General features: G+C 36.6%; 1 protein-coding gene across 1 annotated transcript; it reads right to left on the bottom strand.

The window, feature by feature from the left end:
• Positions 1 to 23,409: 23,409 nt before the first annotated feature.
• Positions 23,410 to 24,657, bottom strand: LOC133785489 (uncharacterized). The gene is made up of 3 exons (XM_062224718.1): positions 24,228 to 24,657; positions 24,079 to 24,135; positions 23,410 to 23,861 (listed from the first exon to the last, which is right to left on the bottom strand). Exons 1-3 carry the CDS (start codon positions 24,655 to 24,657, stop codon positions 23,410 to 23,412), a joined length of 939 nt encoding a protein of 312 aa, XP_062080702.1.
• Positions 24,658 to 25,853: the final 1,196 nt, after the last annotated feature.

Raw genomic sequence — 25,853 nt, 5'->3', positions numbered from 1 at the left:
AACATCAATATGTTAGTAAGAAGTCATGCAAAAACAAAAACAAGGAGGAAAAAGGTGAAATTCAAGTATGTATATATACTAAAGGGAATCCTACCCCCCGAGCTAGAAGAGGAATCTATGGTCACGACCATCGACCCTAGAGCTTCTGCGGGGGAATCGAAGACAATTACTTCTCGAGCTGGCGCGGGTTCTGGATCCGAGGCTGTCTCAGGACTAGACTCTTCTACGTATTGCCTAAGACCCGAAGCTACGACACCCTCCTGGAGTGATGGCCATGACCAAAGGTTAGTCCCATACTCCTCGAATAGGACCGACCTAAAGGCTAAGGTGTTGTCTACAACTATGGTACCCCTAGGGCGGCTACTTTCATAATCCAACACGAGCTGGTCGACGCAATGGAGCAGGGTTTCATCAAAGTCTGGGTCACTTCGATGGCGTTGGATGAGCTGTTTTGGATTGAACCTAGCTAGCCAGGGGTCTGCAGTGGCCCTATCTAAGTTCCTAAACATATATGGGTTACCTTGGCCGGAGGGACCTGCAGCTGCTCCGGACCGGATCCTCTCCTCGTCCATTCTTTGGGCGACCTCCAGCGCCCGCTTCCTCGTCCTCACGTGGGGCACCTCGTCCTCCTCGTCCTCATCCACCGCGACCTCCTCCACGAGGATAGGCCTCATCTCGCGAGCTGGGGGAGGCACCCGGGGCCTCCTCAAGTTCAAAGTCTGGCCTGGGGAGATCATCTTGCAGGCCAGCATCGTCTCGTCTGTCACGAGCTGACGATAGTCCTTTTCACTGGGGGGCAAGCCCGCCAGTGTCTCGTACTGGCTCCCGTGGATCACAGACTTCTCTGTCCTCACGAAGATAGCTGCAGAATTATTCCAAGTCAGAAATGGATACAGGGGGGAGCTAACCAATACTTAACTTACGAGCTAAGGATGAAAGGTACTTACGAGGACGATTGAAGTAGTGCAGGTCGCAGTTGCAAAACCCCTTTGACATAAAGAACATGTCTTTGAAGTCGTTGGGGTGGCTGGGCAGCTCAATGACCGTAGCCGTATTTGGAAACCGGGTTAAGTAATAGAACCCATCGCCTCGCCCCCACTGCTCCAGGCTGGCTTTGAGGTAGAAAAAGTATAAGATATCTGCCAGAGTGGGGACCTCCCACTCCTGTTTCAAGAACAGATATCTCAACCCCGCCAACAAGCGATATGAGTTGGGTGGAGTTGGAAAGGATCCAACCTCATGTAGTTGAGGAAGTCGGCGAAGTACTGATCCAGTGGGAGGAAAGCCCCGGCTTTGAAGTGCTTGTCACTCCAGGTCGCGAACTCCTCGTCGAGCAGCGCGCAACTCCGCTCACCTTCTGCGGGAGGTCGGGCGATCAGGGCGCCCCTCCCTAGTTTGATGCCATGGAAAAGGAATATCTTATTCACTTTCCCCTGGTCAGTGATCTTCGAGATGATCCTTTCAGCCTCGAAGAAAGCATCGGGCGCCACCTCGAGCTGCTGCTCCACGGTCGACCCGAAGACAGGGATTGGGGAGTCTGCCATCACCTCTTTTCCCTTGGATTGTTGGGAGGACGATCTGTCGGCGATCCTCTTTGGAGCGTTCTTCTTGGGTGCCATCTGGTCGCCTAGCGAACAAAAGAAAAGATTTCAGAAAAGGCGGCCTAAGCATAAGGAAGAATCAAAAGGGGTGTTTCCTTTGCACGTGCTGAGGTAATCTCAGCTCGTGGAGAGTAAGACCATGCGGTTCTATGAACACGCGCCTGTGCTCCCAACAGATCCCCGATTACTCGGAATTCGTGTGTCAGGAGGGTCAGGATAGAAATTTTCCTTGGAAGGAAAGTTTCAGTAGGCAAGAGAGGCAAAACCGCCTGTGAAGCGTGTCCCCTAAGCTACCCAGTTTTGCACCCAAAGTACTGGATATTTTAAACAAGCATACCAAAAATCCTACCCAGAAAATGCATCCTATAAACTATTTTCCTAAATGGTTTTCTACTACAAGACACACCCTAGCCTAAAGGCTTTCTCCCTTCATACCCACAAAAAACCAACAAAACCTTGCATGCGGGTACAGTAAATATTTACCTAGGCTACATTGAAAAATAATATCAAAACATGCACAGTAAGGAGACTTACAAAGTGTTCTGGTTGAGAAGAGGATGAAGGGGTCGCCTGGGTTGAGGCCTTGTCGGAGTAGTTGATTCCAAAGCTTCAAGGGAGCCCTTACACCTGAACTTCTTGAGCGCTGGGAATGGCAGCCGGAAAGAAGAGGGTTTTTCTTTTGAAGATGAAGAAGAGAGAAGAAGAAGGAAAATTCTGAAAATTTTCAAATGAACAGGTGGCCCATGCGTAAGGTTGCCACCCCTTTTATATACATGAAAGGCCACGTGAGAGGGGACATTGGATTTCCCTGATGTGGGATCCAAGGCTCTCCACTCGAAAGACGAAACGACGGCTGAGTATAGGCTAGGCCATTTAATGCGGTTCTCGGAAGACGTACCGTCACCAACCACGATGTTCCACGTATTCGGCGCCTGCGTAAAATGTGGAATATGAAGAGTTCATGGGGAAGCCTAGAAGCCCCTACTGTGGCCCTATGTGACGTCGTGTACCACGAGCAGGGGCTTGGGGGGCAAATATACGCCCTGATTTTCCAACGGGCTATTAGCAGCTGAGATACGGCCTAAATTATATTAGCCACGTGGATCCCCCATGACCGGAGCTGTTGTCATCAGGTCCTACCTAGTTAGCTCGGGGTATCCAAGGGTTCGCCAAGATTACTTGAGGACTGAGTCTGGACTCTGAAGGCCATAGGTCGAGGGAAGCATTCAGCTCGTGGTACGAGCTAGAGTTGGAGGTTGTATCCTTTTATAAAGTCAACCACGCAAGGTAAACGTGCATATATCAGACATCACATGTCTGATATATCCCTGACTTCTCGGACACGCAGCATGAACGTGCTTATTCAGACACCCACGACTTGGTTGGCCGTGCGGCCCATTATCCCCCTTACTAATTGATTAGACCACATTTCATGTGTCAGGATTTAGGAATTAATCATGAATGTCACAGAATTGACATCATAGGTAAGAAGGTCACGGGATGACCTTCTTACCAACTCCCTGGTGCCCTTTCCTATAAATATGGAGACCCTGGGAGTTACAAAGGGTTGGATTCTATTGTGTAAGGAATACCCTGTAAAAGAATACCAAGCATATAGCAATAATATTGACTTTTGGAGTAGAAGGATTTTAACCTTTGAACCACCTAAAAAACGTAATTCTGTCACCATCCCTTCTCAAAAGATCATTCATCTGTTTTGGTTCATAGTTAAGCACTAATCCCTTCCTCTTATTTTCTTAATTACCTGTTGGCGAAGAACCGCGTCAACACTCTTGATATTCTCATATGGATCTTCAAGAACCCAGACAGAATTGGAATACATCGATCTCATTTCTTCGTTCATGGCGTCTTGCCATTTGTCCTTGTCAGAATCATTCATTGCATCTTTAAATGCCAATGGATTGTCTTTGTTTGTGTCAGACACTAGCATTTGAACTTCGTGTTCATAGCGTATGGGTTGCTTACTAACCCTCCCACGACGACGAGGCTCTCTACTATTCTTGTAACATCCCAAATTGTCAAGACTCGATAATGCGGAAATATAAATGTTTTCATTTAACAAAATGTCTCAAAAACCTATATAAAAAAAACTTTTTAAAAAGTCGTATGACCATACTTAACATTTAATACAAACATATTTTATGAATAGTAAAATGAGCCTAGTTTATGAAAATAACACAACATTTCCAAAAACAAAATAGCTTCCCAAAAGGTCGGTCCACATGTACATCCACAAAGTAGACTCCAACACTCTTTGCTCTGCTTTGCCCTTGTTCTTACCTACAACAGGAAACAACTAGGTAAGCGAAAACGCTGAGTAAGTTCAACTTTAAAACAAAAGCATGCAGAGAAGACAGGTGGTCACTGACCAAGTTAATGTCCACAAATAACAATACCTCACAAAAATTAGGGTTCCAGATCCATCCGGACCCTACGAAATCAATTTCAAGAATGCAAAAGCATCCTGGCAAACTTATGGTCATGCCTGATAACCAATGGCAAACTATTTCCTATAAACAGATAAATCCATGCACTCAGAAAATCCCAGAGAAAGCAGATATAATATATCACAACTATTTCATATAAACAAATAAATCCCTGCACTCAGAAAATCCCAGAGCAAGCATATATAATATATTACAACTATTATTCGAGGCCAACGCTCGGCAATTTCCAACAATTTTGGCGTATCACGCCCTCCAGCATAAATGCTAATCTGTAAGAGAGAAAAAATTCTCAACACTACGATCTAGCCAATAAATATCCCCATCAAGGGTAACTATCGAGTTACCTAGGGCATCGCTATTTATCCAAGAGTAAATTCCTCACAAGGGTAACCATCAAGTTACCTAGGGCATCACTACTTATCCAAAAGTGTAATCGAAGTTACACGGGTTTACAAACACTTCTATGTTAATTGGTGGTGCTAGTGAGCAATTACCCCTAGGGTGTTCAACCTCACTCAAACTTGGAAACCCCTAATATCTCTAGGCACTCTCACTGAATGACCAATATTCATGGCTACTATCCGGGAATAACTTATCAGAGCACTTTCTCGGGTTCTAACTGTTCACTGATTAAGTAAGCATGAGGGTCCCTAGGTCCCATTCATTTGTTACCCCTAGGTTTAAACCAGCAATCCTCACCTCTTGGCCACTCGTCGCGGTAATGAACAGGACATAAATAAAATCAAGCAGTGTGACGGGGATCAACCGTCTAGAATATGACGGATATCTACCGGTCATATTTTCTAAATCAGCACCAACTAGACTAACGTCTCTAAGCAAACTTTCTACGATAGTGTATATATGTGCATGTGTCTCTATACTAACATACAATACAATAGTCGTTTCATGTTGCAGCCACACAATAGAAGGTGACTTACTTGGAGTCCTTAGCTCTCAACAGGATTTCACCTTCCAACGTACAGTCCAGTTATGCTTAGCCAATGTTGTATTTATCCATACAGTATACTCAGATTAATTATGGCACTCATAATTCATTATTATTATTTTGGGCAGTTTGGTCATTTTCAAAATCATTTGTAAGGATTAAAGATCCTTATTTGGTTTTAAACCCATTCAAGAAATTCATACAAAATGTTTGAGACTAAACCCTAAGTCTCGGGGAGACCTATCCTATGGTCTTGATACCTAGGCTCGGGTATCACAATAGTATTTTCCCACAATCCGCTAAAAATCTTATTATTTAAAAGTATCGCTATTAACCCGTACTTTCAACAAGTCGGTTAAATATACAGGAGATTTTAGTCTGTATTATATCCAGAAAATACTAATTAAATTCGTTAATTATTTTTCAAGAAAATAATCTCTTAATTTTCCTTTTATTTTTCTTAAGGTTTTACTCTCTAAAAAATGGTTTAAGGAAGTAGCCTAATTTTAACATTATTAGGAAAACCGTTAAAAATTTCTTATCTTGACTAGTTAATTTTCTGAAGTCAATTAATCAAGTTTACTTACTAGAAAAATAATTTACCTAATTATTTTCACAAAATATATGGTTTTAAACCCTCTTTTAATTTATCAACTTAATAATAAATTAAATCTTTTATTTTTAGAAAGCATAAAAATTCTTTAATAAAAATAACTCTCACTAATCTCAAAGTGGTATTTTAGGTCAAAATATTTTTAAGATTTACCAAGTTCTTATCTTTCTATAAGCAAAATTTTACTTTTTACCTTATGTTCCAAAATCCCATTTTTACACTAAGTGTGAAAATCTCATTTTTTTTTCACATTTTTAACTACATATTTTGTTAGCTCATAACTTGAAATTTACTCACTCAATTGTTACCAAAATTTTCCAATTCTATTTTTGGTGTACCATTTAGGTCTTTGTAAAATATTAGGTCAAAATGAGCATTTTTTATTGGTAAAAATATTTTCCAACTATGAGGTAAAAATGACCTTATTTTCAAGTCCTTATTTTTTTCCAAACTTTGGTACTTAATACTTTCAAACAGTTCAATATTTTTTACCAAATTTTACATTGAAATACTAGGTTATGCCAAGAATATTTCCATAAATGTTTAGAAAAAACTAGGTTCATTTGACCAATACAGTGGCTGTCCAAACTTGGTCCCAAAATTAAGAATACGAAAAAATAGTTTTTTACCTAAACTTTGAAATAGCATAACTCACTCATTTCTAAATATTTTTTAGTGTTTCAAAAGCTCAATTTTATGTAATCACTCTCAAAAACATCACAGTATAATTTAATTGTACAAAATCAATATACAGTGGATGCTTGACCCCTTGGAAGTCACAGCTCAAAACTTGTCTTTTTATTTTAGGGTTTTCAACAAAACCCTTGGGGATTGCGGTTCTTATTTTCAAAAATCAACACACAAGCATCATAAAAATTATAAAGAAACTACCATAGCCTTATTACATCACCAATAAGAAACTTTAAGCATTAAATACACAAAATAATGCTTTAAAATAAAACTATACAAAAACAACCATTAAAAGTAAATTTTTTACCTCTTGTTGTTCTTTTTTGGGTTTTTGATGTTTCTACTAGCTTTAGATCCTTCAAAACCCTTTCAAAACCTTAAACCAACTCCCCCAACAACATATATAGTTAGTTATTATTGAAAGATCTATGGTTAAAAACCTTACAAATGTTAAGTTTTTGAAACTTTTACCTCAGGGAAACTCTTCCAAGATCAAGGCTTAAGCTTCCAAGGTTTCTTAGGGCTTTTGTTAGTTGAAAATGATGAGAAAACTTGAGAGGAAATTTTTGAAGATGAGAGTGAGAGGAGAGAAGGGAGGTCGGTTTTGGGGGGTTGGAAGAGCTTATATAACTCTAAAAATATCGAAAACACTTGAGTGTTTTTACTTTATGTCACTTTGTGTCATTAACATTAATCAAATGTGATTAAAGCTTAATCACTTTTCTATCACCTTTTTCACTCTTATAAAGTTTTAAAAACAAAACTTAACACATAATAATTAAATTAAATGTCTCTCACACTTAATTTAATTAGTCACACATTACAATTTAACCTAAGGTCCATTTATGGAATTAAATTCCTCAATTCGGTAAAATTAAGCATTTAACACAAAATTCCTTAAAATGTCCATTTCCTCTTAGGTTTATTATTTTTTACCAAACTTGAATTTTTATAAATGTATTTTATGCCGAAAATATATTTTCCATAGTTTTTTTTTTATTTTTTTTCCAAGATTTTTACCCGATTAGGGTTTTTGTGTCGGTCCAAGACCGAAAGTCTTATCTTGACTTTTAAACACAAAATTCATAATTTGGATAGCAATAACTCATGGAAATAGATTCCAAAAAAATATAATATTATTTAAAATAATATTCTTAACTCGGAGAAAACAATCCCGACCAGAGTCGTTTCAAGGTACCCGAAATGCAGGACGTTACTATTCTGACTAGAACTAGCAGTTTCCTCTTGTCGTTTTTCATTGGTTGTTGCTGGTGACATTGCAACTTCATTCGAGACCAACTCCTCCAATACAACCTTACTACAAGGTTTGTGGTTATTAACATAGTCATGTTCAAGAAAAGTTGCACTTGTTGATACAAATATTTTATTTTCTTTGGGACTATAGAAAATTCAACCTATAGTCTCTTTGGAATAGTCCACAAACATGCACACTTCAGAGCGTGATTCCAACTTCCCGGTCTTTCCTTTAAGCATGTGTGTAGGACAACCCCAAATGCGAAAATGGTGTAAACTAGGTTTACAACCATTCCATAATTCCATGGGTGTCTTTTGGATAGACTTAGATGGAACAACATTCAATATGTATAGAGCACATTGAATTGCATAGCCCTAGAATGACAGTGGTAATGATGAGAAGCTCATCATTGATCTAACCATATCTAGTAACGTTCTGTTCCGTATTTCTGAAACACCATTTTGCTGTGGCGTTCCAGGTGCTGTGAGTTGGGATTGAATACCATGCTCACGCATATGGTCCTTGAATTCAAAATCCAAGTACTCTTCTCCTTGATCAGATCGAAGAACTTTCAGTGATTTACCTAATTGTTTTTCAGCCTGTGCTTGAAATTCTTTGAACTTTCCAAAAGTTTCAGATTTTCTTTGCATTAAGTATAGGTAACCATATCTTGAATAATCGTCAATGAAAGTGACAAAGTATTCATAACCTCCTCTTGCTTGTACATTAAGTGGACCACAAACATCCGTATGTACTAGCTGAAGTGGTTCTGTAGCTCTTGAACCTTTAGTAGAGAAAGGTCTCTTGGTCATCTTGCCTTCTAAACAGGACTCACAAACAGGGAGAGATCCAATAGATAGTTTTCTTAAAGGACCATCCTTTACAAACTTATTAATTCTATCTAGACCAATACGGCTCAATCTCAAGTGCCACAGATATGTTTCACTATCGGAATCAGTATTTTGTCATTTAATAGATGTAGGATTAACTCTTTTAAATAATTCAAAATTTAGTAAATAATTTGTCATTCATTATAAGTATGTAAATTTGTTTATCCCAAAGCATTTGCATAACAAGTAAATAGATAATTTCTTTAAATAATGACTACTTTATTAATAAAAGAAATAAATGTCATGCAAAAATAAAAATAAATTTCAAAACATTAATCATCAAAATTACTAACAAACTAAATTTCTAGACTGTAGTTTTTTTTTTGTTCAAAGAAATCTAGAATTTCTAAAACAAAATAAAGAAATTTAAATTGTTCAACTAACAATAAAATTTCTAAATAAAACTACTCTCTAACTACTCCAGCTTTACTTGCTATCAAAATCCTCATCAATCTCTTCCTCCTTTTCAGGGTTCTGATTCTACAAAAGGATAAACAAAGAAAAATAGTTTAGTGGCATATATTTTTTAATCTACTATCCAAAAATTGAAGCTGTTATTCATATTATTTGAATCTACTATTCAAAGTTGAAAATATATATATATATAAATCTCATTTACCTTTTTCATTTGTTACAAACGATGACACTCAGCAAAGACTTCCCTTGTCATTTCTTGCCACATCTCATGTGCTAAGTCATAGTGTATATATTTTTCCTTTGTTTCGTCAGGCATGGTTGAAACCATGCAATAACGTGCCAACCGATCGAATTTCATCCAATTCGCATATTTTTCTTCTGCTTCATAGCTAGCAGCCAATGGTGGTTCTGTTGGAGGTTTGTTATAGACGGTTGACACCAACTTCTTATAAGAAAAAAATGGTCAAAATGCCTCAAAACCAGTGTTGCATGTTTTTAGGTTCAAAAACCAAAGAACTAAGAAAAGCATTGGTGTGTAATTCACCAATAGACATCTTTGCTGGGAATAAATAAATAAATAAAAATGAATTTATGCATAAAATAAATATTAGTAATTTTCGGAATAGTAAACGTGATGCATGAATGCAACAATCAAAGAACACATAAATAAAGTTACTAATTCCACGATTAATTAATTTGAACATTAATAGACCAACCTTAGGATAGGTCAGACTAATTCCAAATTAATTTTGAGACAATTTCTCCAATTTATAAGTGAAAACTCAAATCAACATTTCTCTTTTGACTTATAAACAACCGCTTGTTTGGTCAAGGATGTACTAGTCCTCTCGAAAGCCTAATGTACCTTGTGAGTGTAACCCATTATTTTAGATCAATGACTTAACTCAAGAGTGTGCCTTGGGGTCAGTCAACCTTGAAATACATAATTAAATCTTTTTCTTAAAGAAGTTTTCCTTGAGAATAACACAGTCAGAAGCCTTCCTTAGGGGGACACAAGAAATTATGTCGCGAGGCCCTCTCCATGTTACCTCGGTGCTAAATAATAATGGAGACCATGGGACTTATTGTCATAACTCCCTCCCCCACTCACTATTTTAAAATATGTATTTTCTCAAAACATCCTATGCTTTTTAATTAGGTTATAAAAATAAAGTGATCTATTTTTACCGAATGATATTCTAATCATTACTAATCCAATTAAGCAAAATTAAAATTATAGAACTATGCCCTAATTAATTCAATTTTAATTTGCTATAATTACTAGGAATATCATTTATTATTTAATAAAACAATTTTATTAAATACTAGAAATTAAACTACTTTTAAAATCAATTTCCACTCTTGAACTAGTTAAAACTAGATTTATTATTATATGGTCCATCACAAGCATATAACCACAAAGGACAATCCTAAGGCATGTTTCTACTCATATGAGATGCATGCTAAATTTTTTTACTGTGTGAGTAATATGTATGGCATGTCGAAAAATGCATGATAAAGTATTAAACAATTTAATCACATTCAAATATTTAAATAAATAAATACTAATTAAATAAATATATAAAAACGAGTCGGGTGTCTTGGGTATTTCTAGAAAAATTACAGCACTTGCAAAATTATACACAAAAATGTAAGAAACTACATAAAACCTAAAGAGATATCTATCTTCAGCTTTGGGCCTTCGCAAGTAGTCTTGATCCATTAAGTCATTTATCCATTTAATTTTGAATTAAAATAACTTTTAATTATCTTAAACAAATTTTAAGAATAATTAACTTGGGTTTTAATGCCCAGCAAGTTATTAGGCCTACTTTTGAATTTGGGCTCAAATAATTAATTCAAAATAAAACTATTTTAATTATGGGCTTATAAAAAATTAGGCCCACAATTTAAATAGATAACAAAGATACAAGCCCTAGGGTTTAGAAACCCTAGGGCCGGCAACTATGTTGCTCGGCGGGGAAGGAGGCATGGCAGGAGGCCACGGCAAAGGCTGGAAGCGGCTCAACAGGGTCATGGTGTCGCTGGAGCAAGCATCGGGGCCTGGGATGCTGCGTAGGGAGCATGGGCCAGCAGCTAGGGCCATGGCAGGAAGGCGTGCAGGCTGCGGCAAGGAACCAGCAAGGTGCGCTTGGATGTAGGCGCAGGGGCGCACACGAATAGGGAGCCACAGGCCACGAGGGCGTACAACAGCGTGCGATAGCATTGGGCTCGGGCTTCGAGGCACGGAACCCAGGCTTGGGCCCTATAGAATTTTTTCCAATAATTTAATGCAGAAAATTAAATTACAAAAATTTCTATGCCCCAAAATGGCTTACATTTTTCATCTAGAAATTTAAGAACAATTCCTAAACCCAAAACACCATATAATTAATGACCCTTAAGAATAAACTTTAAACATACATACATCCATCCATTCACACATATTACGATAACATAAGAATGCATACTATGCCCGCGCAGTAATTATTGTATGCAGAGATTAAAGACCACTTTGATACCAATTGTTATGAACAAGTTTCCTAATACGCAGCGGAATTGTGTGATGGGTTGACCCAGTATACAAAAAAAAAAATTGTAACATATTTAAACTGCTTGTAAATATGTGGATCCATTAATATACATAAATTAATCATAAACAAGAAAAGAATAAAGAGCATACCTCTCGATGCCTATCAAGTGTCCTTGTTATCTTTTCGTAAAATAAACAATCTTACTATCCGAGTTGCTCCCAGGTACTCACACCAAGATCTTCCACAGCGTCCTCTACACCTCAAGAAGTGTGTGGCCACTTAGAGAATAAAGGATGGTATATTTATGATTCAACTTGATGTACTCAACACATGAGATCAAGAGAATAGGCCTGAGATTGGTTATGTATCTTTTTTAGAGAGAGATGGAAAATATCGTTCTTTTCTTAGAGAGAATAATTGAGCATATTCTTATTTTCTAACAAGTCTAACTTTATAGATAATATTTAAATTTTAAAAATAAATATGTAACCAATTACAATTTATCTTTTAATTAATTAATTATCTTATTAATGAAAATATCAAAACTATCTTTTTGAATTTTTCATTAATTAATTAATTAAAAAAATAAAAGTGAAAAAATTCACTCCCTGATTTCTATAGCAGCACGCCACACATAGTCCAAGAACTGTGTGTGTCGTGCAGTACCCCATAAAATAGAGGGATTTATTTTCTCAACCATTATTTAATTATTTTAATAATGTAAACAATAAAACTAACTTTTGACTTATTCATTAACTAATTAATTAAATAAATAGAAGTGAAAATCCAATCTTATTTTTTTACTGTGCTACACGCCCAAATGAGTCACTTGGACTTCTTGGTGCATGTAGCTCCCTAAAAAATAGGGTCCAAGATTTTTTCCATAATTATTTAATTATTTATTCAAACTACATTATCAGATAAAATCCAATAATTTGATAATTAATTCAAAATTGAATCTATTATCTTTTTAATTAATTATCACATATAATTAATTATTTAAATAAATATTAATCTTTTAAATTCAAATCCAATTTGAACTTGTCAGATTATTATCTCCCGCCCAAATAAAGATATTTAATTAATTCTACTAATTAATTAAAACCAATTTTAATTAAATATTAATTTCAAAATTTTAATATTTATTTTATTCTAATTTTGAAAGTTATAATTAATTATTTATATTATTTCAAAAATTACACAATAATTAATTATTAATTAATTTTGATAATTACAACTAATTTGTAATTAACTAATTAATTAATCACTATTATCACATAATTGCATATTTGGCCCAAAGAACAAATTTCTTCTTAAATATGTCTGTTTACCATTTTACCATTTATATCAACTCTTGCCTTGAATAGTGTTGATAGAGCCACTGTGGGGACCGATGGACCTATAATTTCAAGCTCCAATAAATTTGTGACTATTAATTAAACTCTTTAATTAACTAATCTTAATTTATTAATCTCAAGATTACTCCACTATATATATGAGACTGCACTCTTCTAATTATAGACATTTCATTTACTTAGTACTTGATAACACCAAAGTGTTCATTGATATAATCATTACATAAAAATTAACCCTCTAATAATGGTTCATAATTAACCGGGAATAAAATTACTGCTTTACCCTTTCAATTATATCTTGTTTCCTTAAGTACCATCGACTTTACTAGTGAAGGTTAATTCATAACCAAAATATGAATATGAGCTCAATAACCTTTCAATCCCAAAAGTCAACCCTTAAGATAACCATTATTCAATATCTTGCGAGAAGGTATAGAATCATAATCTGTATACTATGTCCCCAACCATTTACCTTAATGAGTTCCCAAAATAAAAGTTTCTAGCCTGATCATTCTGACAAACCCTAACAAGTGAACCAAAGAACTCATATAACATAAATAGGAGTTCATAGTAACTTCAGGATTAAGATCTATTTCTATATGATCATCAGTTGATATATTTAATTAATAATTCAAAATGGTATTTAACTAAGTTTACATATCTGGTCCAGTTCTATATATTCTCTAATATATAAAGTACATCCACTAAATGTCCTACTACGCTAGTAATCCAGATCTAGATCACATGTATTCATAATACTAGTGGACCGTACTTGCAGTAATTAATCTAAAGGTTCCATAACTTTATTTTACTACAAACTATTCAAGTTTATTTATCTCAAACACAATCCTCCCGTACCAATACGTGGTCGAGATCACATATATGAACTTAGGAATTTTTTATATTTACTTAATATTATCACAGAATAATATAGTCCATAAAATATATGCATAAAAAATTCAATTTATTTATTTATTTCTTAAAACAATGTCTACTACATATGCTTTCAGGGCACAACTCCCAACAACCATAGGACCTCCGGAAGTAATTCTGGCCAGGCTCCTTTGGCATGTTTAAGGCGTTTCTTTAGAGTGTCTTTGATAGTCTTGTTCACTACTTCTACTTGACCATTAGCTTGGGGTGTGCTACCGAGGAAAAGCTCTTTGTGATTCCATGCCTCGTACAAAAGTCGGTGAACATATCACTATCGAATTGAGTCCCATTGTCCGAGACTATCTTCGTCAGTAAACTGAATCGAAATATTATATTCTTCACCACAAAGTCTAAGACTTTCTTCGAGGTGATGGTGGCGAGTGGTTCTACTTCAGTCCATTTTATGAAGTAGTCTACGGCTACAACAACAAATTGGACTCCTCCCCTTCCCGTGGGTAGCTTTCCGATCAGGTCGATTCCCCATACAGCGAAGGGCCAAGGGGTTTAAATTTGTGTTAATTCATTAGGTGCCGCCCGGGGTATCTTGGAGAACATTTGACACCTGTGGCATCTTCTGACATACCATCGAGTCTTCTTTCATCGTTGGCCAAAAGTATCCTTGTCTTAGGATTTTCTTTTATAGGCTCTGCCCCCCAGCGTGATCTCCACAAAACCGCTCATGTACCTCGATCATTAACAGCTTTGACTGGTCTAGTGTAATGCACCTTAGCAGTGGTAGGGAGTACCCTCATCGGTACATGACCCCTTTGACTACCATATATAGTGCAGCTTGTCTCACCAACTTTCTTGCTTTGTTCCGATCACTGGGTACTACTCCTTGGTTGAGATAGTTAATAATAAGAGTTATCCATGTATCTCCCAACTCAACAGGTAGTGCCTCATGCTCGGTTATGCTTCTTTACGCCAAGTAATCGACGGGAACAACATTCAGGGTGTCCGCATCTTTGGCACTGGCAAGCTTGGCTAAGGCATCAGCATTGGCATTATGATCCCTTGGGACTTATGTAATCGAGTATCTCTTGAACTGTGTTAACAAGTCCTTCACCTTGTTCAAGTACTGCACCATCTTAAGTCCCTTGGCTTGATACTCCCCTAGTATCTGGTACACCACTAGCTAGGAATTGCAGAGTATCTCCATGGACTGTGCATGCACATCTCGAGATAAGCATAATTCTGCTAATAATGCTTCGTACTCAACCTCATTGTTTGAAGCGTTGAATCCAAATATGAGAGCGCAGTGGATTCGATGATTCTCTGGAGTGATTAGTATGATTTCTACTATTGAGTTGTGTTCATTGGATGCTCCATCAACATATAGCTTCCATACGGGAGTATCTCCTTCCTTCTCGGTACCTCCATTCTCTGATTGGTAGGAAGGGTCTTCAAGGTTGGTGCCCTCGGCTATGAAGTCTGCCAATGCTTGTCCTTTTATCGCCATCCTCGGATGATAAGTGACATTAAACTTTCCTAACTCCACCGCCCATTTGAGTAACCGTCCTGAGGCCTCTAGCTTCCGTATTTTATAATTACCAACTTATAATTTAATTAATCAATTAATTAAATGTGGAATAATTAAGTTGGTACTGAAACAGATATTCTGTAGCTATAGACCAGGGTTCTGTAACTACATACCCGAAAACCAGAAAAGAACTAAAGTGCAGAAAATAAAAATAGACAAGGTTTTTATACGTGGTATCAGCAATCCTTGTAGATTGCTACTAGTCCACGGGGCCACGCCCAGAGATAAGATTCATTAGTAAGATCTCAAAAATACAAAGTTTTTGACTTATGCATAAATAGACTCCCTCTTATTATATGCCGCAAGCTTGATGTATTCCACCTTGACAAATGAACCTTGCTGAACCTTCAAGAATACGAACTCCCTTCGATCTGCTTGAAGTGTGCTTGCTTCCTCCCAAAGAAAGACTTGAACCACCTTCTCCTGAAGGTTTTCACTTTGTTCTCCTCCTTTGTAGAACTATTTGAAGACTCAAAAAAATTACGAGGACACTGAAAAACAGAGGTAGAGTTGAACTCACTCACCTCTACAAAACAAAGACTCTCTCTTACAAATAAGAATGAAATACAAAAAGAGGTAACTAAAACCTAGCAGCCAATATAAGTATTTATAGTCATTATACTCATATTGGGCTGCTAATACATAGTCTAAACCGACCTAAGCCCACAAGGAAACTTTCCTAAAAGAATTCTTCAATTGGACAGGATTTCCTAATTCTGTAGCTACAGAATCGTGAGCTATATATGGTCACAATCCATCCTTTGATGTAGGAATCAAGGCTTCCCTTTTATAACATGATCATGCAATAAAACTCAATTATATGGTCAGATATAATGAGGCAATCGGCTGGAAAAAGACAGCTCAAAAAGATTTGATTTTATAGTAATAAAGTAACACTATTTTTACCAAATATTCCTAATATAGAAAAATTTGTCATCAATTATACCTTTATTATTTGAAACATATATCAACATTATATATTTATAAACATCCAAATATAATAAGAAAATACAAAATATTTTGGTCAAATTATTTATGCCAAAAATGGAATTAACAATCTCCCCCTTTGGCACTTTGATTGACAAAATATTTTGGAGAAAACAAACAAGGATGAATCAGCTAAACAAAGTGTTAGAACAAAAAATGAGAGTATAAAAATACTCCCCTGCATGAAAGCTTATTAACACATATAACAAAAAAACACGATAACTTTTTAAACGAAAAAAGTTCAACGAAACCACAAACAAACAACTCCCCCTGAAAATAGGGTCCGGAGTTGTAACCAAAAAAAAAAAATACTACTCCCCCTTTTTGTCTATCAAAGGAGCCAAAAACCAAGAAAGACAATAAAAAATGACATTAAAGTTCAACATAAACATAAAAAATAATAAAAACATAAACATTAATTCAACTAGCCATCCTAGTCACTTTGAAAGTAATTCATGATGCTATCCATCCTCCTTATATGGTATTTTCCTTTTCAGAGGAGGAGCAGACTTTGGAGGAGCCAAGGGATGTTTTCCTTTGATTTTGTCTTGAGCAGCAGGTTTCGAAATAGCAGCAACAGGTTCTATAACAGCAGGTTCCTCTTCTGATGCAGCACTTTCAGAACCAGAATCTCCCAAAGATTGTTCTTTTTCTTGAAATTTTGTACTAGGATCAGATTCAGCCTCTGATTCTTGTTCCAAATTCTCAGTTTCTTCTTCTGAATAAGATTCCGAAGAAGATGCAAAAGGGGGGTGATTTTTGAAATGTTTCACCCAAGAAGAAGAACCAACTTCCTTAACTTTGGGAACACCATGGGGACGAAGCACCTCAGTTAGCTTCTTAGTGGAGGTCCGAGAACGTGTTGGAGAACTCACCATTGGCACAGGAACAACGGCCCTTTCAGAGATTTTTCTTGAGGAACCACGCTTTTGAGAAGAAGAAGAGGACTTGGACAAAGATTTTTCAGATGAACGAATTTCATCATGACCACTGAGACCAAGGGTGGTCGAGGCGATTGGAGAAGCTATCACAGATGGGGAATTCGGAGTGAATGTCTTCTTTCTCGCCTGAGTTTTTGATTTCCCAGAATGTTTTGCAGGAACAAAAGCCTGCGCTGGAGCATCGGTTGCTGGAGCAGAAGGAGGAGAAGTTGGGACAGACAGGGAACCACGAACATGCCTCTTCGAACCACCTCGGGCATTCTTGGTTCTTTCCATTGAAAAGCTTGAAACTTTGAAAACCCTAGAGAGGAACTCCCACACGTAGAGAGAAAATTAAGAGGGGAAAAAACTTAAGAGAGTTTGAGTGAAGGAATAGAAAGGGAAAGTGGGAAGTTACCTAAACCAGATTTTCAATTAATGCAATAACTCCTACAATATCATAAAATAAAAAAATAACCTTTCCTTAACTTTGACTTACCCGAAAAGAATAAAAGGGAAACAAACATTATAATTTTGCAATTAAATCAATAGTTTCCAAAAAGAGACCAATCCCATGAAAATAGGACACCCCAAATCAAATAAAATGAAAAAATAATTAAAAATAAATGACCAGCCGAAAAATAATGCCCCCCCCCCCCCCATTTTTAATGATTTTTTCAATTTATGCATATATTTTTTTATTAGAAAAAAAATGAAAAAGAAAAAAAATACAAACAAAACAACAATAAACACACGACAAACAACCAACAATTTAGAGCAAAATTTTTGTCTAATAATAGAATTAAAACAAGACAAAGAAACAAATATTTTTATTTAAGCTCAACATGAAAATCGGTCACAAATTATTTATTTTAAAAAAAATAAATAAATAAATCAAACCTTGATATTTTTTCCAACAATATGAAACACCATGTCTGCTTTGCCTTTGTTCCTAATGAAAAAATCAAACTCGAAAGAATGCATAGATATTATTTTACTGTAATGCCCCAAATTTCCTAATAAGGTTCAGGTCCTTGATTACGAGGTCGGGAGGGCCATAATTGATTTATTATGCTATTTAATGATAATATGCATGTTTAGGTGTATTAGATATGCATGGGAACCCATTTGTGATTAACTGGGTGATTTTCATATTTTGGCCATTTCGAGCATTTTTGGCATATATGTGAAATGGGCGTGGTGCTTTGTTATTGTTTGGTTATGCCAGGGTTACCCAGCACAAGACGATCCTAGGAGGTAAGCTAGTGGAAAGTCACAACGGGATTTAAGCTTGACTGGGAGTAAGTCAAGGGGTATTTAGAGCATTAGCGGGCTATTGGGTAATGGGAATTAATATTTGGTGATAAATTGGGAGTTAGTAAGACCAGGGGGAAATTCTGGAAGTTTTGACTATAATATCCCTGGGGGTGTTTTCGGGACCCCGAGCATTAGGTTTTATTGGAAGCTACTTAAGCTTGAAGTAACCTTTTAAGAAAAAAAAAAGAACGTTCTGTACGTTCTCTCTCCCTAAAAGTTCCCTTTTCGTTTCCCGATCGCGTTTTCGAAGGTATCTTGAGCTCTAGGACTCGGAATCAAGCGAGGATCGAGGCATAGCAATCCTAAGGAGAATTAGAAGCTTATTAGCCAGAGGATTTAATTGGAAACAACTCAATCGGAGGTAATTCAAGTTTAAGTTTTAAGTTTTTAAAAGTTTTTAAGCTTGAATTGGACTTTGTGAATCGTTGAGGTTTTAGTTTGTTTGAGCCTCAGGTTTTGGTGGTTTTGGACCATTGGGGAGTTTGGGAACTTTGATTTGATGATGGGGAATGTTTAGACATGTTTTTGGGAGGTTTTAAAAGGTTAAAAATGAAGGAAAATGGCTGCCCCGAAGTTGGGCCGCGGCCCTGTTCTTGGGCGCCGCGGCCCTTGCTCGATGAAGCAGGTGCCCTATTTTGCTCTTACTGGGCGCCGCGGCCCTTGGTGTTGGGCGCCACAGCGATTGCATCTGGTTGTGCTGGGGGCCGCGGCTCAGGCAGGCTTTTGAGCCCGTTTGCGTGTTTTAGCCCCGGGAACATGGTTTTAGGCCTCGGGATCATTCCTACTACCGGGATTAGTGAGGATTGATGTCTTGGGGGCTAAGTTTTGGTTCAAGGATTGGTTTTAGAACTTGAACTCATTGTATCACCATTTTTGGTTGTGACTAGGTTATCACTAGAGGCTTGGAATCAGGATCGTGCTTGTGCTCATTTGTTGGTAACCTGTGCTTGGACCAAAGGTAAGAAAACTGCACCCCATATGTGACATGCATGGTTATGTTTGATGCATGTTGGATGTTTAAATGTAAACATTGATAGCATAATGAATGCTTGGCAATCTTGCCCATTTGCATATGATTATTATTGAGGCATGCTGGATGATTAGGTGTGATGCATGTGATACACGAGAAACATGTGATTAGGGCATGCCATGAATGATTAATATAAGATTGGTCAGAGCTTGAGTCTCTGTGTTTGTGCATGATCATTATTATGCTCGCAATTGTTAAGTAAGCATGTTGAATGCCTCATCTTTGGATGTGTGACATATGATATATGTTTGGTAGCAATGCTTACTTGTGCATGGAACTGACTCATTAGTCAGAATTGGCAAAGGTGTTAGTATCAACTGTGAAGCTGTGACTCATTAGTCAGGTTCGGCAGTGGTACTGGGCACTGGTCACATTGCGCTGACTCATTAGTCGGGACGACCTTAGCGTGTTCCACGCAAGCCAACAAAGATTAGATCTAATCGATTTTCTGCATTGAATGACTCAAATGAGCATTAATGCCGGACCGACCTCAAGGTTGATGAATACTAAAAAGCGCTTATCTAGCCAAGGGCTAGCCATTTAGAGCCAGGGCCAGCGAGCCCCATGACTGTTAGGTCACATGGCTATGGGCACCAGCCCCACAGTGACGTGCTTGTCAGTCACTCATCTAATAAGAGCCATTGCAGGAAAGCCCAGGTAACGGTGTCGTTATACGGCTATGGGCGCTAAGGCCCTAGTGACTTGTTTGTCAGTCATTCAGTATGGTTTACCAGAACCTCAAGTGATATTCACTCATCTGATCAGAGCTATGAGCTCTGTATGATCATTTTGATCATCATATGCATGGCTTTGGGTGCTGAGCCCCGTAGTGACTTGCTTGTTGGTCACTCAGCATGGTTACCAGAACCTCAAGTGTTGAGACACTCATCTGATTAGGATTGACTTGATAGTCCTCCAATCAGAAGGGCAGGATTTCTTATCTTAGATACCCCAGCCTTGTTTGAACTCATTTGCATGCTGAATATAGCTGTGTTTGTTTGGCATGCCAGATATGATTTGATTTCATGATATGACTGTTCATGAGCATATGAGTTTTCTTGCTGGGCTTCGGCTCACGGGTGCTTTGTGGTGCAGGTAATGGCAAAAGGAAGCTGGACCATCCTTGAGTTGGAGAGCTTAGGTGGTGACGTGTACATATGCAGCTGCTCGACCAATACTTGGGCGAGGTTTGAAAGTGGAACTAGGGTTAAACCCTGTTTTGCCGCTTAGAACGACCTGTTGTAAATATTTTCTTGTAATAGACTCTGAAATTATATTTTTGGGATTCCAATGTATACAGTAAACGTTCTAGTGAAACATTATATCTTAACCAAAATTTTTAATCCCTAAACCACTAATCATACTTAGTTACACATTCATGGCCAAATGACTCGATTAGCGAGTTTAGCACTGTTTGCAATGTGCACTGTAGCGGTCCCTGTAGTTGGGGCGTTACATTTACCAAGCTAATTTCTTATTGCAATAAGACCATACAAGTTACGCAGGAAAGGAATTTACTGAGTCACCAAAAAAATATTTTAAGAAATTCAATCAGTATGTAATAGCTTTTTAAAACCATTTTTTTATTTGAATGCAAATTTTTTTTTTTTTTGAAAAAATGTGTCAAGCATTTGTGTGTGAAAGTGTAAGCAAGGAACATTGCCTAATTTGTCAAATAGACTTTTTATGAGTATTTGTAACCAAAGGAGACGTTGTCACACTACCTCAATGGTAGCCATTTTCAATGGTAGCGTATCCTCTACATAACTCCTAATTACATAGTACCAACTTACTCAGTGACGGCTTTCACACATTGAGATAGGTAGCTCTATTCTTCCAATGGAGCTTGAACACACACTTTTTTTTTTTAAATGGTAGCACACACATAACACTGATTGAATGACCAAAATATTTCTAGGAGGAGTGTAAATCTTTTCCTGAACTAATCCTGTATGAAAACATTGCACCAAAAAATTAGCAATAAAAATAGTAATCAGCAATTCTCTTGAATTTTAAACTTTCTTCTGGAACAAAAAACAAAAACTACAACATTATATACATCAAGTCAAGGAAAAATATCAAGAACCATAAAGAACACAAAATTAAATGGTACAAACCCCTAAGGATTTCCTTAGAGAAATAAAGTGGACCTAATCAAGAGCTTTAGTAAAAATATATGCTATTTGTTTGCTTGTTTCAACATATTCTAAGACAAGAATTTTATTTTCTACAAACTCTCTAATAAAGTGATGACGAATGTCTATGTGCTTAGTACAAGAGTGTTGAACAGGATTTTATGAAATATTTATAGCACTAGTGTTATCACAGAAAATGGTTAAAGTTTTCAAATCAAACCCATAATCTTCCATCATTTGTTTCATCCATAACAATTGGGTACATCAGCTACCCGCAACAATGTATTCAGCCTCTGTAGTTGACAAGGAGATACACTTTTGCTTCTTACTGTGCCATGAAACAAGATTGTTTCCAAGATAGAAACATCCACCACTAGTACTTTTTCTATCATCTGCATTTCCTGCCCAATCAGCATCACTAAAGCACACCAAATTAGAGTTAGTGTCTTTTGAAAACCAAATCCCAAAATCAATAGTGCTATTGACATAGTGAATGATTCTTTTCACAGCAAAAATATGAGATTCCATGGGATTTCCCTAATAACTATCACAAACACCAACATTATAACAGATATCAGGATGACTAGCAGTAAGACAAAGTAAACTACCAATCATGCTTCGGTACAAAGTAGGATCTACCTTCACTCCTTGTTAATCTTTGGATAATTTCAAAGTTGTACTCATAGGAGTATTAGTATGTTTGAAATTTTCAAGCCCAAACTTCTTCACCAATTTTTTTGCATACTTACTTTGTGAAACAAATGTGCCATCATCAGATTGTTTCACCTGAAGACCCAAAAAATAGGTGAGTTCACCTACCATGCTCATTTCAAATTCCTGTGGCATTTGTTGGACAAATACCTGCACTTCAGAGTTAGAAGTAGATCCAAACACAATATCATCAACATATATTTGAGCAACAATAACATCAGATTTAATGTTTTTGATAAACAGTGTTTATCTACATTTTCTCTTCTATAACCATGAGAGATTTAAAACTCAGTTAGATGTTCATACCAAGCACGAGTGGCTTGTTTCAAACCATATAATGCCTTGTCTAACCTATATACATGATCAGGAAAATGAGGCTCCTCGAATCCTTTGGGTTCCTGAACAAAAGCTTCTTCTTTCAAAAAAGCAGATTTAACATCCATTTGGTACAATTAAAACCAATAATACAAGCTCTGGAAAGAAGTAACCTGATGGACTCAAGTCTTGCTACTGGAGCAAAAGTTTCATCAAAATCAATACCCTCAACTTGAGTATATCCTTGGGCAACCAATATTTCCTTGTTTCGAATGATGTTACCAAACTCATCACTTTTGTTTTTGAAAATCCACTTTGTTCCTATGACATTAGCACAACTCGGTCTAGGAACAAGTATCCATACTTTATTGCGAATGAATTGATCCAGCTCTTCTTGCATTGCCCGAATCCATGCTTCATCCGTCAAGGCTTCCTTCACATTTTTAGGCTCTAAAGAAGAGACAAAACACACAAATTGAATCAAATTAGCATACCTTCTTCTAGTAACCATGCTCTCATCATGTTTCCAAGTATGACATCGATACGATGATTCTTCTTGACTTTGGAGGATGGTTCTCTTTGAATTGGATCAGTCATTATGTTTGGTGGTTGCTCAATTTCTTTCTCCATTGAAGTTTCTAAAAATCATCAGTTGTAGCTACAGAATCTTGAGGTGTAGCCTCAGATGAAGATTATGTGATTGCAGCCAAATCATTTGCCAGTTCAGGAGACTTTTCCATCAAACTTTCAATCTATTCTTCTGTGGAAAACTCAGAGAAATCTTTTAGATCATCAACAACAACATTAGCAGATTTCATCACAGTTTGGGTTCTCATATTATAAACACGATAAGCCCTACTATTAATAGAATATCCTATAAACACACCAACATCACTTTTTGCATCAAATTTACCAATATGATCACGATCCCTTAAAATATAACAAGCACTGCCAAAAACATGAAAATGACTCACATTTGGTTTCTTACATTTCCAGATCTCATAAGGAGTCTTATGAGTACCTGGTCGCAAAAACACCCTGTTGATGGTGTAGCAAGCAGTGTTAATTGCTTCAGCCCATAGATGCTTGGTAAGTTTCTTGCTGTTTAACATTAGCCTAGCCATCTCTGTCAGAGTTTGGTTCTTTCTTTCAACGACTCCATTTTGTTGAGGAGTTTTAGGAGCAGAAAATTCATGAGAAATACCTTTAGATTTACAAAACTCATCATAAACAATATTTTAAAATTATTTTCCATGATCACTCCTAATCCGAACAATCTTTCCAATATTACAATCTTTTTCCACACACAATTTCAAACAAAGAGATTTAAAAGAATCAAATGTATCAGATTTTTCTCTCAAAAAATATACCCATGAAAACCGAGAGAAATCATCAACACACAGAAAAAATGTATTTCTTACCATTCAAACTTTCAACCTGAATTGGACCCATTAGATCCATATGAAGAAGTTCAAGAACTTTGGAATATTCACATCAGGAATAATTTTGTAAGAAATTTTCAGTTGCTTACCAAGTTGACATGGTTCGCATTTTCCCACAGATTCTTTACCTAGTTTGGGTAATCCTCGAACAATTCCTACATTTGACAGCTTTTTCAAATTTTTGAAATGAATGTGTCCAAGCTTTTTATGACATAAATCAGTAGAGTTATCTATGGCAGAGTGACAAGTAGCATAGGTAGTGAGAGTGTAACAATTATCATTGGATCTAAACCCTTGCAAAATAATTTCATCTTGGTCATTAACAACATAGCAACGATTACTATCAAAATTAACAGTGTAACCCTGATCACAAATTTGACTAATGCTAAGAAGATTAGCTCTTAGTCCTTCAACCAACATTACATCCTTAAGCCTGGGTAGACCTTCAAAATTAAGAGTTCCCATCCCTATGACATTTTCAGCTAGACCATTACCAAAAGTAACTTCTCCACATTGCATTGGTCTAATATTGACAAGAAAGTCTTTATCACCTGTCATGTGCCTGGAACAACCACTGTCAAAATACCACATTTGAGAACCATCAGTTTTAAAACAAGAGATACCAGCAAGATATTTATTTTTGACAACCCATTTTTATTTTTGAAAAACATGTTTATTTTGAAACACTTTAAAATTTCCAAAAATTTTATAACTAAACATGTTCTGCAAAGTAAGACATCTAGGTCGAATGTGACCTTTTACTCCACAAAAATGACATGAGGGAATGAAACATTTCTTTTTCCCATGAGAATTTTCAGGTTTACCTGACTGCTTTATTTATGTAGAAACAGAACGCTCAGCTATAAAAACAGATGCCTGCAAAGTCGAATCAGAATATCCAGAAGACATATTTTCAGATTTAACAAATTTAGTATTCATTTTCGATTGAGTTTCAACAAAACCCAATCTAGCATGACTCAATTGACCTGAATTCTGAACCTCCCCAAAAATGTTAGAACCTGGATTTAGCATTTTAACATTTCTTTTCAATTTGTCAAGTTCTTTTGTCAAAAATACAATTTCCGAATTTTTTGAACAGAACTCAAATTCACAACATATATTCTTTTCTTCAAGATCTTTGATTTGTGAGACATTTCTTTATTCATTTTAACCAATGAATGATTTTCAGTATAAACCTGTAACCACTTACCGTACATTACCTTGTATGATTCCTCATTGAGTTCTGACTCGTCTGAATCCGAGTCAATTTCCTTTTTATCAACATCAGTCAAGGTATTGTTTAAACACAATTTTTCCTCTTTCCTGAAAAGCACTTGACAAAACACTAGTTAAAGCAACTTTCTCATTATCCTCTTCACTACTTTCAGAATCATCATCACTCCAAGTAACATTAAAACCTTTTTTTATTCTTTTTCAATGTGTTGGCTGTTGGTTTTTATTGATCAAATCAAAGATTATACGCAGCGGAACAACAATCAAATTGTTAGATTAATCCCATAAGATTTCTAGATCTACTTCTTCACATGCATATATATATATATTGAATCAAGGACAAGAATAGAAAAATTACCTCAGGTCCTTCCTTGCTGCTATCTTTTCGTATGGCTAAATCCTCGAGATCTCACACCAAAATCTTCCAAAATGTTCTCAGGCACACAAAGAACGAGTGTGGGCTCGCTATACAAATAATAGGCAATAAACAATTTATCAGATGTTCTCAACACATGAGATCT

Source organism: Humulus lupulus, chromosome 6 (genome assembly GCF_963169125.1).
Source record: "Humulus lupulus chromosome 6, drHumLupu1.1, whole genome shotgun sequence".
Taxonomy (NCBI): Eukaryota; Viridiplantae; Streptophyta; class Magnoliopsida; order Rosales; family Cannabaceae; genus Humulus; species Humulus lupulus.
This window is presented reverse-complemented; position numbering and strand designations above follow the sequence as displayed.